Raw genomic sequence first — 19,702 nt, forward strand, 5'->3', positions numbered from 1 at the left:
GAATGCAGTGCAGTGCAGGCGAGTGCAGTGCAGTGCAGGCGAGTGCAGGTGAGTGCAGTGCAGTGCAGGTGAGTGCAGTGCAGGTGAGTGCAGGTGAGTGCAGTGCAGGTGAGTGCAGTGCAGTGCAGGTGGGTGCAGTGCAGGTGAGTGCAGTGCAGTGCAGGTGAGTGCAGTGCAAGTGAGTGCAGTGCAGTGCAGGTGAGTGCAGTGCAGGTGAGTGCAGTGCAAGTGAGTGCAGCGCAGGTGAGTGCAGCGCAGGTGAGTGCAGTGCAGTGCAGGTGAGTGCAGTGCAGTGCAGGTAAGCAGTGCAGTGCAGTGCAGGTGAGTGCAGTGCAAGTGAGTGCAGTGCAGTGCAGGTGAGTGCAGTGCAGGTGAGTGCAGTGCAGTGCAATGCAGTGGAGTGCAGGTGAGTGCAGTGCAGGTGAGTGCAGTGCAGTGCAGGTGAGTGCAGTGCAGGTGAGTGCAGTGCGGGTGAGTGCAGTGCGGGTGAGTGCAGTGCAGGTGAGTGCAGTGCGGGTGAGTGCAGTGCAGGTGAGTGCAGTGCGGGTGAGTGCAGTGCAGGTGTGTGCAGTGCAGGTGAGTGCAGTGCAGTTGAGTACAGTGCAGTGCAGGTGAGTGCAGTGCAGTGCAGGTGAGTGCAGTGCAGGTGAGTGCAGTGCAGGTGAGTGCAGTGCAGGTGAGTGCAGTGCAGGTGAGTGCAGTGCAGGTGAGTGCAGTGCAGGTGAGTGCAGTGCAGGTGAGTGCAGTGCAGTGCAGGTGAGTGCAGTGCAGGTGAGTGCAGTGCAGGTGATTGCAGGTGAGTGCAGTGCAGCGCAGGTGAGTGTAGGTGAGTGCAGCGCAGGTGAGTGCAGGTGAGTGCAGTGCAGGTGAGTGCAGTGTAGTGCAGGTGAGTGCAGTGCAGGTGCGTGCAGTGCAGGTGCGTGCAGTGCAGGTGAGTGCAGGTGAGTGCAGGTGAGTGCAGGTGAGTGCAGTGCAGTGCAGTGCAGGTGAGTGCAGTGCAGGTGAGTGCAGGTGAGTGCAGTGCTGGTGAGTGCAGTTGAGTGCAGTGCAGTGCAGTGCAGGTGAGTGCAGTGCAGGTGAGTGCAGTGCTGGTGAGTGCAGTTGAGTGCAGTGCAGGTGAGTGCAGTTGAGTGCAGAGTGGTGTGTATTGACAATGTAAATTACAATGCCATTTATTTATGATTTAAAGAAAAAAAAAATGTCATGAGCAATGCCAATAGCTCTACCTTTAATGATGCCGAGACCATTGCATTGTAAATGCTTGTTTAATAAAGCTCTCATAGGTTCAACAGTATCAGAAAAATTGGATACAAACTTAGAACAATACTCGGCAAGACCAAGAAACGATTTCAATAACTCCTTATCGGTAGGTTGAGGAGCATCAACAATTGCCTTTATAATACTTTTTTTGACGTTCTCATGGCCAAGATAATTCACCTGTTCCTTTCTCAGTTGACATTTCTCCTTTTTTATGGTTAATCCATGTTCAGCAATTCTTTTCAGCATTTTAAACAACTATTCATCATGATCATTAAAGGACCTACCGACCACCATTATGTCGTCCTGGAAACCCCAAACCCCTCACATCCCCTGAAATATATTTTGCATAATTCTTTGGAACACCGCGGAGGCTGAAGCTAATCCAAATGGCATACGACAATAGCAGAAAGCCCCCAGCGGTGTGACAAAGGAAGTCAGGGGCCCTGATTCCGGATGCAGATTCACCTGTTGATAGGCTACAGACATGTCTAAAACGCTGAAGATTCTTCCACCCCATCACACTCAAGATTTCTGCTATATTGGGGAGCAGTTGACGATCGGCCCATATATTTTTGTTTAAATCTCTCAAATCTATGGAGAGACTAATCTTGTTGCCCTTCTTGGGGGCAACAACAATTGGAGCAAGCCATTCAGAAGATTTGGTGGGCTCAATCTTACATTCTAACAATTTGTCAAGCTCCTTCTGAAGCGGTTCTCTCATTAGCAATGGTATAGGTCTAAACTTATGCACCGCTGGAACAGCATTTTCCTTTAGAATGATGCGGTGAGTTAATTTCTTCAGCATACCCAAATCCTCAGTAAAGAAATTATGGCATTAATTTCTTTCCCCATTCTAAATCAATACATACAGGCAATTACACTCTTGCATAATCTCTAGAACCATCACCGGTTCCTTAGCATTAGGATCAAGAATAAAGTTAAGATCTTTTTGATGATGCCACCCTAAAAGATTGGATCCGTCTTCTGTTACATACTCCCTACAATGTACACTGTTATTCTTGAGAAAAAAACATCCATCCATTCCATCCCCACAATGTTAATTCTCTTCCCACCATAACCTACCGCTTTATATCAGGATGTTGCAATTTCTTCATGTCTTTTTTTTTTTTTAGATCTTTCTCATAAATATCCTTAGATATTAGAGTGAATAAACTACCTGAATCTACCAATACTTTGATTTGAGTATTGCCAAAGGTAATCTCACAATGGGTTTTTTCAATTTTTCCTACACACTCCATTTGTATATTCTTATTCTCATTGATGAGTACCTCTTGACTATTTTAGACATACCACATTCATCCACAGCTACCATTATTTCTTCTTGAATCTCTCCAATATTCTCTATTGTTTTAACACTTGGATTTTAGACTTTAAACCTGCACATTTTAGCTAAATGTCCTTTCTTTCCGCATGACCTACATGTCCTGTTCCTTGCCCCACACGCAAAACTTGAGGCAAAGTGCCCATGGCAAACGCATCTATAACGCATGGTCTTTCTTTTCCCAATTATGTTGGGTACATTCTTTGTATGGGATGCACAGCGTTCTTCTACTTTAGTAGATTTCTTTATTCCAACTTCTTGTACATCAAGCGCAACAACCTCTTTTTCCGGAGATTTTACAGTTAATTTTCCCATGTCAATCTCTTTCATCCAAACAGCTGTGTGTTCCATGCTCCTGGCAATTTGCGCAGCTTCGTCTAACGTAGGATCCAAGGACAAAAGTCTTTCTTTGACTTTCTTGTCTCTGGTACATCTCCCATTTTGATCGCAAATCCAAGATTCCATTAGACCATGAAATTCGCACGTTACTGCCAGACCCGCAATGTCGCAGCATAACTCATAATATCTTCATCATGAGCCTGTGCTCGTATGTAACATGCAACCATTGTACATTTTGTAGAGCCCTGATGAAGTCGTGGGCAAAGTGCCCTGACGAAACACGTGTTGGCTGGGCGTTGTGAATAAAATCTGAATTGAAGGAATACATCTATATTGCTTCTTTTTCTTTTGTTGTATTACTACCTACATTATTTACACTGCAATAAGTTGACGTGTGCACAGATCCCTGTTGTATCAATTGTGTATGGATCTTTGTCCTAATTGGAGGTTATGGGTTCTCCTCCTTTCTGTGGCACCGTCAGAGTAGTTATTTGAGAGAACAAAATGACGTTACACACGAGAGGCGCCATTTGTGATCAACAACGAAAAAAACTTGTTCCGTTGTCTTCACATTAAAATGCTTTTTTGGGTTTACTAAACATATTCAATGATTGGGAAAAGTATTTCTGAATCTGTGAATGAGTTTAGAAATGGATTACGAATAGCTGTTAGGAAGGAGGATGTTGTGTCATCCCTTCAAAATTGTGGTTCATACTCTGATGTATCAATCACTGGTGACTGTAATTCTTGTTGCAAACGATTGATCAGTTACCATTGTTATCCTTTACAATTTTTGTAAATAATGAAAAAGGTTTGAGACCGTAGGTAGTGGTCCACTGGACAACTGACAACTCTCAGTGAAAACGTTTTGGGAAAAAATGCAAACTTTCTAAACACGTTCTCATTTTCCGGAAGAACAGACTGCATTTAAAAAAAAAAAAAGTTTTTCCTATTTGAAAATGGGATATTGTGGTTTGCTGACTCTTGCAGGCAACCATACCTGTGATTGTAGTCAATCAAATGGGGTTGCAAATTGTGATCTTTTTTTTAAAGTTTTATATAGCGCTGGCTAGACCCGGAGGTATCGGAGCGCTTTACATGAGCATCAGATCATAGTTACAGGTTACATCGTTACAAAGGTTACACAGTTCTTAGAGCATGGCAACATAGTTAAATGTAGGGTCGAGATAAACAAGAAGCACAAATACGTAAGGGGAACAGCAGGCAAGGTGAGAGATTCAGAGGAGGGACGGTTGGAGCAGGGGAAGTAGACAGATAATGAAGGCGGTAAAGAGGAGGGGAGGGTGAGAGACACAGCATGGGAAGAGGAGGGGAAGGGTGGCGGGGACACAAACCGGTAGACTAGTCAAGGCAACGTCCAAAGTCCATGGTATCACTTCCCTATTTCTGTTGCGAGAGGCTCCCTTTACGCAGTGGACTCTCTCAGAGGGGTCTCTGAGACTCCAAGGCCTACACACTGGATCCTTCCCCAAAAAGGGGAGAGGGAGTGCTTTGGCAAGGGGTGCCATACCATACCTAAAGTGTCAGTGGCTCCCTTGGCGCAGTGGACTCACTCAGCGGGTTCGCTGAGACTCCAGAGTATAAATATTGTATCTTTCCCCAACAAGCGGAGGAGGAGTGCTTAGTCAAAGGGCACAAAGGACAAGGGGGGTAGGCCGAGTAGCAGGCAAGGGGAGATATTCAGGGGAGAAGGGATAGGAGCTAGGGAAGAGACAATAAGGAGAGACGAAAAGAAGTCTGCCTAAAAACCGACTGGGTAGGTGACGACCAAGGAGGGAATCCACGGCCCATCTCCCCTATAGCTAAACCAAGTAGCTCCATCGGGCATCAGACAAAATAGTTAAGTCTCAATAGATTGAGAGAGGAGGGAAGGAGAGACCTAAATAGAGGGAGGATGCGGTAGGAGACGACAGGAGAAACGAAAGGAAGTGCAACAATGTGGTTCAACAATATACCAGAAAAAGATCAACAAGTAAACAATATATCAAACAATCAGCAATACCTTAGGGGAGGAGAGAAAGGAGAGAGTGAGTAGTGGGGGGTAGAGGAGGAGGGAAAGTGAGGATAAGGGAAGAGACAACCGTAGAGATGAAAGGAAGTCTGTCTAAAGACCGACTGGGTAGGTGACGACCAAGGAGGGAATCCACGGCCCATCTCCCCTATAGCTAAACCAGGTAGCTCCATCGGGCATCAGACAAAATAGTTTGGTCTCAATACATTGAGAGAGGAGGGAAGGAGAGACTTAAATAGAGGGAGGATGCGGGAGGAGACGACAGGGGAGATGAAAGGAAGCGCAACCATGTGGTTCAACAATATACCAGAAAAAGAACAACAAGTAAACATTAAATCAAACAGTCTGCAATACATTAGAGGAGAGAGAAAGTAGTGGGGGGTAAGGGAGGAGAGAGCGTGAGGATAAGGGAAGAGCGCATTGAGGCAGGGGTAGTGATCGATCTTCAGGTTCAACTCATTGCCAGTGTGAACATCTGTAGCTTGCGAATACGCAGACGTTTCCAGCATCTGCAGTAGTTTGGGCCCAGGTTGCTGCTGTTCACTCAAGGACACCTGCCTTTTGATTTTCGGCCCTTTTTCTACTGCCAGATTCCAATTTGGTAGCATTAGAGCCAGAATATCTGTATAGATAGAGATGGAGACAGTCCAAGATGGCCACCTCCTTGGAATGGACATTATATCCATCAGAGTAGTCCTGTGTCTATTTTCATTAATCGGGCTGTGTAGAAGAAGTCTTATTTCAATTTCTGTGTCTCCTATTGGGGTTTTTTGGTCCCTTTTCAGTTATTATTGTTAGCTTCCAACTAGGCTCGAAGTGTTACTTTCTCTAGAGCAAGAGCAAGTTGGAGGTGGACCCCACAGTAAAGGTAATCATGTGGGCCGCCATGTTGAAATCCCCTTTTTTCAGTATTTTGTTAACCAACCTATTTGTACATAGGTCAGTTCGCAAAATCAAATTGCATTCACAAAAAAGATAATTTGCACTTTGCGACCACTCTTTGTGAATGCAGCCATCTTAGTACCTTTGGCCCTAGGTGTTGAAAGTTGACACTGAGGGCACCTTGTAACATTTATACTGAGAATGGAATCCTTTTTCTCACACAAACTAAAACTCTAAATGTTATTAATTGTGTTATGTGCTATATGATCTTGACTTTTAGAAAATATTTATTTACCAAAACTGTATCTAAAGATTGAATTAATCATGTATTAACTTGGCTTTGGTCAGCTATATTTTCAGCTCTAAAGAATCTACAAGAAAAGATCAGAAAGCTGGAGTTGGAGCGAATTCAAGCAGATGAGAATATGAAAACCATCTCTAAAGAGGCACTTGAGTATAAAAAAGTGGTTGATCAACAAGCAAAGAGCAAGGAGAGTTCTCAGACTGATGTCCCAAAACACGTAGACGGTATGTTTACTGTTAAACTTACTTTAGGATCATGGCTGCACACCAGCACTGGGGTACCTCCCAGATTCACCCACTATGATAATTTTCAGCTGTTGGAATTCTGTTAGCTTTGTTTTGTTTTTTCAGGACAGCAACGCCTTAAAAGTAATAGGCATCTCTCACTCAAAGTATATTATATTAATTTTTTTCATATTAAAACCTTAAAAGTTTACAAGATAAAATAGCAATTTGATAAAAATCCATACATTCGTAGCACTATAGTTGATGTACTACAGAACAGTAAGCTTAGATAAAAAAACATTCAGAACACCTTACCCACACATATGTTTACATATTGAAATAGGCCTCCACAGAAATTTGGACACAGCAAAACAAACTTCATTGGAATGTAGTTTTTGCAGAAAAAGCAACAATGGTCTTCCCTGTCAAAATTATATGTTCGCAATGGTGGCTTTAAAATTTGCAATCAAAATATTTACAATGCAGAGTAAAGTGCTATGTACATTGTTCACGGCAGATAACCAGTTTGTCCGACCAATCATTTACTTGAAGAAAAGAGCAAAAACAGTGAATATTATTACATCTAAAATGGGTTAGCACAAATCTATGCTTGGGGTGTTGCACATGTTCCAGATAGAATTGGATATCATTATATGCACACTGCAAGGTAGAATGTAGAACACCAGGCTTTCCACATTCTTTAATAAATCTACAGTCTCCTAACATGTTTGATGCAAGGTGTTTAATTTCAATCTTAGAGACATCCAGCAGGGAGGATGGATCATTGAAAAGTGTTGATTTTCCCAGTCAATAAAAAAAAGACCTATTTAAACCATGGAATTGTCGAGGCATAATCCTAAAACAAACATTATGTAATTATTGACCTATTAAGGAGTGCCTCATATTGTGACCAGATAATATGCCACTATAATATTGGGCGCATCCTAATGAGATCTCCTAAAAAAAATTCCAATCATCTCTCACTCTCATAGGGAGATTGCATGTTGTGGTGCCAGACTGTATGCATGTGACTGAGGCCGTTGCCCCTCTTGATTTGAAGCTCCTTTTCTGTTTGTACGGGCCAATGGTGCATGTACTTGGACAGGCCCATATTTTCTGAAACATTTGCCCAAATGTGTCTATTCTCTGGCCTTTTTTTAGGTCTGGCCTATAGGCAGCTTTTTCTTTCCGACAGCCTCATGTTTTAAAAAATGGTGTACATGAAACAAAATACATGCATACACACGTAGACACAAGGGCTTTGGATCAGCACTAGTTATCTCGTGGTCATTTCTGTTGTATTCACATTTGTTCTTGCAGCATGAGACAAAGGATCAAATACTTTAGCCATTGGCTCGTTTTCGCTTTCACTACAGCATTTTCCAAATCATATTTTTATACCCACCTTAAAGTGCACTTCTATACCTGGGTTAGTCGGCTGATACAGTACTTCACAATGTCTTTTTCTTTGCATTTTCCCCTGTTTTCAGTCAACAATGTGTGTTCAAACTATGTCTCTAGTTTCAGTAATTAAAAGCCAACAGTACCTTAGAAAAGGTACAGTTGGCTTTTGATGTGCATTAAAATGAAAGAATTTCCAGAACTGTACACCTGCCTTATAGGAAGCATCCATAATATTCTATTAAACATATAAGAAATAGATATTTCCTTTTAAATGTTAAATTTTTATTACTATGACCAGCATATGTAGGCAGTCATGATGTTTTTCCTTCTTCTTTATAGTGTATGGTTGCAATAAAAAAAATAACTACTACATCAGTTGGCCAAGGCCAGACGTATTGGCTTTCTCAATGGTTGTTTCCTTTGCTTTCCACCTTGTTGAACCCTTGTATATTGGTACTGGTATGTGATTGTTGGTCTATGTGATCTGTAAGGGACTGGCAGATCTCTTTTGAGATGTTCTAGAAGATAGAACTTATGTTTGGTGTTTGAGTACAGATCTGCACAAAGTGATACAGCAGTGTTACCTAGGATTTTCCTATTTGTTGATGGACGGTATCTCAGGGATTTATGAATTAGAACATCTTTGAGTGTCTAAAGTTTAAGACCTTGTCTTAGACTTTGTTCATGGGTGTTTCATATATAATTGCAGAATGATACCCTGCCCTTTAGAGTGAAAGACACTTGTCTTCAAAGCTGACTCACTAATAGTTAAATATTCTCAGGTAATATAAATTGCAGTTGTTCATACCATCTTGATAAATGTTTCTTCCATTCCTCAAGGCTTTACTACTCCCTTGAAATTAACTTGCTAACTGTTCTCTTTTTAATATTCATGAATAGTAACAAAAATGCCATGATGCAGAGCATCAATCCACCTTTATTCATTTGGAATCGAAGCAGGATTTTTCAGTCTTCCTACTTTCGTCACAAGATCTTTCAAATAAACGGACGTGTCAAGCGCCACTCGGTACCATAGGGGTAGCTCTTAACTGCAGTAAAGTGGAAGTGCAGGTTGTCAATTGCATGGTGATTGTTAGACTTGTCAGCCTTTAGGGTGGTCTTCCCCTCAACTTTTTGCCTTCTACCTCTATTTTTTCTTACCTCGTTTTTGCTGACCTAGGACTCTGAGCACTTTACCACTGTTAACCAGTGCTTAAGTGCATGTGCTTGCTCCTCTAACCATGGTAACATTGGCTCATACCCAATTGGCATATTTAATTTACTTATAAGTGCCTGGTGTGCCCAGGGCCTGTAAACTGTATACTACTAGTGGGCCTGCAGCACTGATAGTGCCACCCACCGAAGTAGCCATTTAAACATGTCTCAGGCCTGCCATTGCAGAGCCTGCATGTACAGTTTAAACTGCCATTTTGACTTTGAAAAATAAACCTTTTGCCAGGCCCAAACCTTCCTTTTTAATAGCCTAAGTCCCTCTAGGGTATTGTATTGCATTGTAATTGCATTTATATAGCGCTTACTACCCCTGACGCGGCGTCGAAGCGCTTTTTCGGCGAGTAGCAGGCTACTCCGGGACCCATAGAGGATTAGTGTTGAATAAGTTTAGTGAAACATGCAAGTACATTTTAAGTGGTGGATAGGTTAATCAGTTATTTGGATTTGGCATGATAGCAGAAGGATAGAGGAGGACAAAGGTTTGAATTTATATAGCGCTTGTTGACGCACGCCATTCAGGAAGCCTACAAAGGCTTAGTGGTGAATTAATATGGTGAAATATGAAGTAATTTCAGTGGTGGATATTAATCAGTTACTTTGAATGAGAAGGATAGCGGAGGGATAAAAGGGGAAGAAAGATTTGCATTCATATAGCACTTGTTACCCCTGATGGGTGTTGAATCGCTTTTCTGGCGAGTAGCACGCCACTCCGGAACCCAGAAAGGATTACTGTTGAAAATTAGTATAGTAAAAAAATATGAAGTAATTTGAGTAGTGGATATGTTATTCAGTTATTTGGGGAGTATATTAGTATAGTTTAATATGGAATTTGAGAAGTGAACATGTTAGTCTGTTAATTTCGATTGAAAAGGATAGTGGAGGGATAAGAGTGAAAGATTGTATTTATTTATTTTAGGTCTTAGCAATAGGAGGAGGCTTTTGGATGAGTAAAAAGGAGTTCTGGAGGGGAGGACTCCGAGGAAAGACTTTAGAAAGGTTTGTTTTAGGGGATCGGCATAGTAAAAGAGGTGTCAGATGATACAAGGAGGGGTAGAGTAGGAGAGAGTCTAGAAAGGGTTATTTTGGCAATCATAGTAGTGGTATGGGGCTTGGGATAAATGAGAGAGTGGATGTAGAGGATATATTGATAGATGTATAGGAGGAGAGATAGGGTAGTGCATTGGAAGGAGTAGTAGAAGAAGTTAGAGATGAGTCAGAAGGTTAGGCTAGAAGATATATTGAGCGTAGTATTGTTTGTGGTAGGAGGATGTGACAGAGGGGGTGGTGATGTGTTTATGAGTAGAGTGTATGTTGTGTGTAGGAGGGAATGAAGTAGAGGTGAGAGTGTTCATCTTAGACTGGTTGGTTGCAAGAGTTACAAAGTGTGGTGGTGTGCAGTGTTTGTGTTGTGCGTTAGTGTTATTATGGTAGAAGGGAGAGGAGGGTGTTTGTTGGACAACTGATGGAAGGATGATTATACGTTTGTTAGTGATAAAAGGTGGTCTGTTAGGTGTAATTACAGCAGGGAGAGTGTGTCTGAATTGGATGTAGTTATGTATGGTGTTGATTGGTGTTGTGTTAGTGATGAGTGTATTGGTTAGTGGTATAGGCTAGGGTTGTGTACTGTTTGTAGGTGATGGTGGATATGTGTGGTAGTTGGGATAGTAGGGTGTGCTAATGTGGTTAGGTTTTTAGTGCAGGCTGGTACATTAATCTGTGCATAGTGTTGTGCGTGGTGTACATTTGGTGTGAGTCTGTTGCTCTGTTTGTGGATGGTGTGATTGGGTATTGCTAAATGAGAAAAAGGGCAGCATTTCTGGTCCTAGTCCCGACCAGTCTCAAACAGGCTCAAACAGGAAACTGCCCTTGTCTTCTCTGCCCTTAACAGGCTCAAATAGGAAACTGCCCCCCTTCTCTCTGCCCTTAACAGGCTCAAACTGGAAACTGCCCTTGTCCTCTCTGCCCTTGTCCTCTCTGCCCTTGTCCTCTCTGCCCTTGTCCTCTCTGCCCTTGTCCTCTCTGCCCTTGTCCTCTCTGCCCGGGCTGAGACGCCCTAAGCCTGGCCTTTTAAAGCCCTAGTAATCAGGTGACCCCTTCAGCCAATGGGAGCCCTAGCACTATCCAATCACAACACTAACCCTAAACTATAGACCCAATAGGAGACCAGGACCTTACAGCCAATCTTAGCCCTAGTCCAAGCACCCAATCTGTTACAAAACCCTGATCTCTACGTCCAATAAAGGCCCTAGCCCTACCAGTAGTCCCAAAACAAGTCCATGCACCCAACGGCACAGGTAGCCCTAGTCCCTACTTCCAATAGAAAGCCTTACCCTCCCACACCTAGTCCAGCAACCAATCACACCAGAAGCCCTAATCGCTACTTCCAATTAAAGGTCTGACCCTAGCCCTAGTCCCACCCTACTCCCAACAACCAATAACATAGGAAGCCCTAGTCCCTACTGCCAATAGAAATCCTAACCCTAGCACCTACCCTACATTGTTTGAATCACAGACCCAGAAACCAATCAGAACCCTCTAATACCCAACCAATGAGGACATTAACCCTAATCCAATAGGAACACCAGATACAACCACCAATCAGTGTAGACATGTACCAACCTCTAGCAGACCATATAAGGTCCCAGCAACTTCAGACAAGGTTTGCTGGCCAGGGAGTTGGAAGCTGCTTCTCCTGTTCAGAATCTCCTAGGAGACAGACAGGCTCAATCCACACTTTGGACTTCAGCAGGTAAGGGCCTCACTAACTTGAAATCTAACAATACTGTTTGAATAAAACTTTACTCCCCCTGCTGCCCAAAAAACGAAGTGCACAGGCCCTAGTAAAACACAGTTTAAACAGCTCACAGAAGCACCCTCTGATGTAGAAAAATCCCTGTTGCTGGGGGGGGGGAGGCAGGGGGCTGGTTTCACTGGCTTGTGAACACACTGGGAGTGCACTGTTTTAACATACAGGAAAACAGAATTGTCACCAAGGAATGAGAGGGACTTAAGACAGAGGTTGAACTGCAAATCCCACAATTCAACACACTAAATGGAGGCAATCCTGGGCAGGGAAAACCACAAATTTAAAACCCAACACAGGTGATAGAATTTGCAATTACAGGCAGGCTAAACCTACAATTTTTAACTGTAACAACCACAGGCACAGGCATAAGTAAACACAGAAAGTGAAAATCGTTTTTTAAACAACTGTTTGTCTTGGGAAGAATGGAACCTATGCATCTCCTCTGCTAAGTGACGCATCCCTGAGCAGAACCACTGCATCTCCTCGGCTGAGTGTGGCATCCCTGAGCAGAAGCAATGCATTGCTGCTGCTGTGTGGATTGGACCTGTTGCAAAGATCTTCATCGCCGTCCTCAGAACTGCTGCATCGCCTCGCTGGCAAAGCACATCCACCGTCCAGCTTCTCGCATCTCTCGCTGACCGCACCCTCGGCGACGACACTGAGGTCCGCATCACAGCTTTGCAGCTCCTCTGAAGCGACACATCGCTTTTTATGCACTTTATCCCGGACTCTGGACTTCGCTTTGAAAGTCTCGTTGACTGGATCCTCAACGACGATGCAACAGGACCTTGCACCCTAGCCTCGGCTCATCTCGGAACAGACGCAAAGCTTTGGTTGTTCAACTCCTCTTCGACGCAGATCCATGCAACGCTTCGCAACCAGAGTTTAAGGTGCTGTGTTCAGTAGGCCTAATTAGGTCCCTGTATCTAGCTTGCACTTCATCATGGTCCGCCTGAACTGGTGACTTTGTCCCAGTCCGTCGGGACCATATATACCCAATTGGCGCTTTGTGCTATTTTCACTGCAGAATTTTACAGTTCAATATCTCAAGTCATATAAATTGTATTTTTGTTGTTTTGGTCTTGTTTTCTTTATGAAAAGTTACTCTATTTTTCTAAATCTTTGTACACTTCTTTTGTGGTGTGTTTTCACTATTTTACTGTTCGAAGTGTTGCACAAATACCTTACTCATTGCCTCCACCCGTGTGAACAGTTTGCTTTCATTTCACCTCATTTAAAAGGGGGAAGTAAAATGATTGTATATAAATGCAACTATGTATTTTTACACCAATTTTTTTTTTTATATTTTTTTTTTTATAAAACCTTTATTTGAGCAAGCAAGAAAGTACAAGGATGGGCCTACAACCACACGGGCCGGCCGCTAAAAAGGAGTAGACACATATCATATATGCCCGCAGAGGTAACAGTCAATCAACAATGCAATACTCCACATCATATACAGGACAAAAACAGATTTTATGTATATAAAAGAACAAACACACAAAAAAGGCGAAAGTGTATCACTGAAGGTCAGCTCAAGGGACGCAAGGGGGGGACAGCAACGGAAGTGCAGTAGCAAAATTCTAAGCACGAAGGAGCTCGGGGGGGGGGGGGGCACAGAGGTCAGTAAAAAGGGGGGGGGGAGCCGGAAACACCAGCTCAGCCCCTATATGAAGGTTCCGAGAACGCTAGCCTAAGGAGACAGGGTAATCTCGATAGTGTCCACAAGGGGAGGAGTACAAATGTCGCCACGGTATTCGTTCCATTGACCACACACCTTCACCCATGCCCTGGGTCTGCCCCTGGCCACATAGACAGTTTTCTCACGGAACATGGACCAATCCATGTTATCCTCCCATTTCGAGAGGTCAGGGGGCCTGGAGGCCCCCCAGAGTTGTGCAATATCTCGCTTCGCAACCATATAGCCCAGGGTGGCCCATCTAGTCTGTGTCACCGAATAGTCAGTGGGCTCCCAAACATTCAAAAGACAGCGACGAGGTTCCGGACGCAAGGACACCCCTGTCACCACAGCCATCAGATCAAGCACAGCCACCCAATAAGCAGCCACCATCGGGCACTCCCAAAGAATATGCAGGAAAGTAGCACGCAAACCACATCCACGCTTACACAATCCATCGGAGGAAAAGCCCATCACCACCAGTCGCGGTCCCGTCACGTACACCCGATGAAGGATCTTCAATTGGACCAGACGGAGACGAGCCGGAATAGCCACCTCCTTCGGGGAGGAGAGGGCCGATTGCCAATCCTCATCATCAAGTTCTAACCCATCGCCCATCCACATTTCCCGAAGTCGGGCCAATAAGTCAGTCCGATTGTTAATCAACTTTTTATAAATCAGGGAGATAGTGCTATCAGGAAGATGTTCGTCAAGGACACGGTCTTCAAGGGGGGAAGAGTCAGGCGGAATCTCACCAGGAGCAAATACCGAAGCCAAAGCGTGCCTGACCTGTAAATAACGAAAGAATTCCCGACCACTCAGGCCATAGTCAGCCTGGAGGGCCTGAAACGGTCGCACAGAACCCTTAGAGTACACATCCCCCACCTTAGAAATCCCAATCAAGTCCCAACGGTCGAAACCCTTGGAAGACCAAAGACCGCCCAGACGTTCTGAAGCATAAAGCGGCGTTGCCAACGTCAAGCGATCCTCCCAGCCCAAGCTCACATTCGCGGCACGCCACGCCGTCAAAGCAGTCAATGTAGGTCCCACAAGATGGCGCCCAGCGGAGCGAGAATAGAGCACTCTGTTAAAGTCACCTCCCGGAAGCTGAAGTTTATCCATCTCAAACGCCGGATTACGACCTGGCGAAAACATAGCGTGATTGATAGCGGACAGATGGGAAGCCCAGTAGTACCTCTTAATGTCGGGGAGCGCCATGCCCCCGTCATACCACGGGATGGAAAGTTTCGCGAGAGCAATGCGCGGTCGCCCATCCCAAATAAGCTGCCTCTGAAGGCTCTCAATCTCCCGAAAATAGGTCTTAGGGATAGGATCATAATAATTCTGGAGAGCGTAGAGAAACCGCGGCAGTGACATCATCTTAAACAGGGCCGCCCGACCCAGGGGAGACAAGGGAAGTTTGCGCCAACGGGCAACGTCCAAACGTAGCCTAAGCAACGGGGGAAGGAGATTACGATCAAAGCGAAGGGACGAGTCCAAGGTAACAAAAACCCCCAAGTATTTGAAGCCATCCCGGGCCACCTGAAGAGGAAGTCTACTCGGCAACGGAGGCAAGATACCAGATAAAACGTATACACAGGACTTAGTCCAGTTGATGACGAGGCCTGAGTTAGCGCCAAAGGACGCAAGAACGTCAAATAAAACAGATAAAGACTTGCGAGGGGAAGTAAGATACAAGAGGATGTCGTCCGCATAAAGCGAGACGCGGTCTTCGAAGTCCGGGGCCCAACGAATCCCTTTAAGGGACGGTTCCCACCGGAGCCAGGCCGCTAACGGTTCAAGAGCGAGCGCAAACAACAGCGGGGATAAGGGGCAACCCTGGCGGGTACCCCTGCCCAAGGAGAAGGGAGCCGACACTCTACCGTTTACTACAACTTGTGCCAGAGGTTCCGCGTACAACAACTTAATCCAGCTAATAAACTCGCACCCGAATCCGAATTTCTCAAGAGTCGCCCATAAATAGGGCCACTCCACAGTGTCAAAGGCCATGGAGGCATCCAGGGACGCCAAAATGGCCGGTTCAGTCAAAAGCCCCGCCCTCGCCAGCACGCCGTGAAGGCGTCGTAAATTCAAAGCAGTGTTGCGATGCGGGATAAAGCCAGACTGATCCGGATGGACCAAATCCCCGAGAACCGAAAGGAGACGGGTCGCCAAAAGTTTTGCCAAAACCTTGGGTTCAACATTTAATAGGGATATGGGTCTATATGAGGAACAGAGGTCACGTGGTTTACCCTCTTTGGGGATGACGACGATTGTCGCCAGACGCTGATCATAGGGAAGTATGTTCTGCTCACGAGATTCTAGAAACATGGCGCGAAGATACGGCGCCACCTTATCGGGGCGTAACTTGTACAACTCAATAGGCAAACCGTTCGGGCCCAATGCTTTGCCCGAACGGAGCGAACGGACTGCAGTAGCTATCTCATCATTCGTAAAAGGGGAGTCCAAAGCAATACGGTCCAAGTCGGTGACACAGGGCAAAGTGATGTCACGCAGAAGAAGGCGGGAGTCAGCAACATCCCTCACAGACACGGGAGCATATACAACACGGCAATATTCCGCAAAACGATCAACAATGGCAGTCGGATCAATCACATTCTCACCACTCGCAGACTGAATCACGGGCACCACACGATTAACTCTTTCTTTCTTGTCCAACCACGCTAGGAGTTTGCCCGCCTTATCACCCACATCGTACAATCTGCCTAGTTGCTCACGAAACATCACCTTTGCAGCGTCAGTGACCAGAGATTTATATGCAAACTGTTTTAGACCCAGGGCATGGAGTTTCTCAGGCGTGACACCAGACTCCAACTCGTCCTCCAAAGCAGAGATCTCCCCCTCAAGGTCCACCACCTCCCTCCTCCCAGCCTTCTTAGCTTCAACAATCAAGGAAAGGGCCTGTCCACGAATCACAGTTTTAAAGGCTTCCCACAGGGTCACAGCCGAAGAGACCGACCCCTCGTTTTCCAGGAAATATGCATCCATGGACTTAAGCAAGAGGGTACGAGTCTCAGGGGAGGAAAGATACCAAGGGTTAATGGGAGCCACTCGGCCCGCCGCCTCTACCCCAACCTCGAAACGAAGCCAGAGCGGCGAGTGGTCAGAAATACCCCTTGGCAAATGCAAAATCTCACGAACCGCCGACGACTGGGCCGCGGGCATCAGGAGATAATCCAGCCGAGACAGACTGCCATGAGCCCCAGAATGGAAAGTGTATTGGAGCTGAGTAGGATGCAACAGTCGCCAGCAGTCCACAAGGCCAAAGGTATCTAGAAACCCACCCAACCACTGCTGAGCCTGCGGGGTATCCCTAGGGGGATGGCGATCGTGAAGGCCGGAAAGCACCGAATTAAAATCACCGGCCAGGAAGAGAGTACTATCAGGGAGACCTAACAAAACACGGCCCAAATCAGTAAAAGTAGAAGTCTGCAAACCCGGGGGAACATGAACATTGAAGAGAGATAGGGTGCGGCCTTCATATCTACCCACCAAGACAGTGTATCTCCCACGGTCATCTTGAATCACCTCATCAATCGCCAGGGGGAGGGAGGTTCGAACAAGAATACCCACACCCCTAGATCCGGAGGTAAACCCCGAGTGCGCCACAAGGCGGTAGCCCCATCTATTCATTGCATAACAAACATTACCAATCAAATGGGTTTCTTGCATGAAAACAATGTCCGGTGACAAACGTCGTATACATTTCAAGACCACACTGCGCTTAATGCGATCTCCCAGGCCGTTAACGTTCCAGGAAACGAATTTCAACCCTCTACCCCCATCCCATCCGCCCGAGCCAAGACCCCTCATCCGTGAGCTAGACATCAGAAACAGCAGCAAACACAGGAGCAATTCGCCTTGAAAACAACACACAGAAAAGAAAAAACTTCCCAACCCCCCTCCCCCAAACTGAAGAGAAACACCCCCCACCCTGCACCCCTGCAAAAAGCTAAAGAGCCACCCCAACCTGCAGTGTGCCTGTCGCCCAAGAACCCCTATTCTACACAAAGACCCCGGAGGAGGAAAGGTCTCCGTTCCACCCTCCTCCTGACCTCAGCAAGAACAAAAAATAACAAACGAAAGACAAAATAATCACAATGTAGAGGAACGCCGGCCAACACTCCTGAAAATGTATTCAAAATAAGACATGAGAGCCGAACAGTTAGATCTCCACACCACCTTCGGCACCACCAGGGTGAGCGGCGGATTCAGTCTCAGGAGGACGGTCAGGCAAGGAGTCCAGCCAGTCATTACCAGCATCTGGTCGATCAAAGAAAAGGGTACGCTCATTGTATTCGACCCGAAGTCTGGTGGGAAAGAGCATTGCATAGCGTAGGCCCCGATCCCGAAGACGTTTCTTGGCACCACGAAACTCCATACGTTGTCTCTGAACCTGTTGGGAAAAGTCCGGGTAAAAGTTCACCGTAGCATTCTCAAAGGCCACCGGGCCCTTCACCCGCGAGGCCTGCAGGATAGCGTCCCGGTCTCTATAATGAAAAAGCTTCGCTACAATGGGTCTCGGCGGGGCTCCCGGCTTGACTTTGCCCCCTGGAACACGATGTGCGCGTTCCACCGTGAAAAATTTTGTAAGACCAGAAGGGGCGAGATGGTTCAAGACCAGATCCTCAACCAGGAGATCCACCGAGTGGGGTTCAGGGTTCTCCGGTACACCAACCAGGCGAACATTGCAGCGACGTGCCCTATTTTCAAAATCCTCCAGGCGTCGGGTCATGAAGTCGTTCACCCGACGGAGATTACCGACCTCTGTCTGGAGCTCCGAGACGTCCTTCGTGAGGCTAGACGATTTAATATCCAATGATTGTACCCTCTCATTCGTCTTGCCGAGATCAGCACGAATCAGATTCACCTCAATAGCCACGGTGTCAAGTTTATGGGCCAAGGCCTCGTACTGTAGGCCGATGGATTCCCTCACACCCGAGATGGCGCCCATGATGTCCTGTAGGGAGGGCTCCGCCGATTCTTCCAAAACTCGTTCGGACGCTGTACTGAAACCAGGCAGGGCAGCTCCGGGGGACCCCTTAGAATGGGTATAGCGGTCCATGACATTTGATTGAACTGGTGCTCCGCGCAGAGGTGTTTTCGTCTTGCGCGTCTCTCTGTCCCCTCTGCCCGCCATTTTGAAGATGCGTCACAGGACAAGCCACCAGGGTCGACGGGCCCGACACCCAAAGTACAGGATCAAAAGTACACTAAAAAGGGGGGCACAACTCGGGTAGAGGTCGCCAGGCCAGCAAATAGGTCACATGAAAGCCCAACAGCCGATCTGCCTCCAAGTCTCAGCCGCAGCACGATATTCACACCCGTGGCCCAAGTCGGAACAGAATCGAAACCGAAACTTAGGAAGGGGGGACCCACAAGGCCAGATCTGCTGCCGTTGTTGTTCAATTCCAGGACGGCTACAGAACCGCACCCCGTCCCGGGCGCACCTCAAGGGCGGAGCCCAAAAGTTCAGATCACCATATCTCAGGAATACGAGATCCAAATCAATTTCTGAAAAGTGCCAGGGTAATCAGCCAAACGTCCTCCACACGAATTCTTGCAAGAAATCAGGATTCAGCCAGGATAAAATGCCGGGAGTGGCGAGGGTCCGGAGAGCGCTGTGCTCAAGCGGCCATCTCGGATGCCCGCCAAGCTCCTCCTCAATTACACCAATTTTGATTTCCTGGTGAGTTTGTTTTTATCATGGGGTTTGTTAAAGATAAAAAAGGAACGGTTACCTTTGCCTAGGTATTGTTTGCTCGTGGCTGGGAACCACTCTATTTCTCTTTTTTTCTGGAATTCTATACTTACACATAGAGATTTTCTGATCTTCCACATTGAAGAATTTATGTTACAGGTGTGTAACATTTTCATTCTAAACCTTCTCATTGGCACCTTCTGAATAAACCGTAAAGAAGGATAATTGACATGAGGATTTCCTGCTGTGATTGTCAGAGAAGTGAATTAATGATTACGTTTGGGAATTATATGCTAGATTCACTGAAGATTTGTGATGCATTAAATTACCGTATTTTATGCTATTTGTTTGTGATTTTTGTCATAGCAATTTGCATTTACACACCACATGACTGTTCATGTTGGAGAGGTTTAGGTCTCTATATGTTTAGATTTTACAGCACTGTTTTGAATAGTTACACTTGTGAAATCAAGTCA

The 19,702-nt window shown here is 45.8% G+C and overlaps 1 protein-coding gene across 3 annotated transcripts in view; it reads left to right on the top strand.

Moving 5' to 3' along the window:
* CEP57 (centrosomal protein 57) overlaps positions 1 to 19,702 on the top strand; it is a 447,591-nt gene that overhangs the window by 70,661 nt on the left and 357,228 nt on the right. For all 3 annotated transcript variants that reach the window (XM_078656986.1, XM_078656987.1, XM_078656984.1), the window contains exon 3: positions 6,204 to 6,383. In XM_078656986.1, the coding sequence (XP_078513112.1) occupies positions 6,204 to 6,383 (180 nt within the window). The remainder of the gene's footprint in view (positions 1 to 6,203; positions 6,384 to 19,702) is intronic.

The sequence above is a fragment of the Lissotriton helveticus genome, chromosome 8, assembly GCF_964261635.1.
Source record: "Lissotriton helveticus chromosome 8, aLisHel1.1, whole genome shotgun sequence".
Lineage (NCBI taxonomy): Eukaryota > Metazoa > Chordata > Amphibia > Caudata > Salamandridae > Lissotriton > Lissotriton helveticus.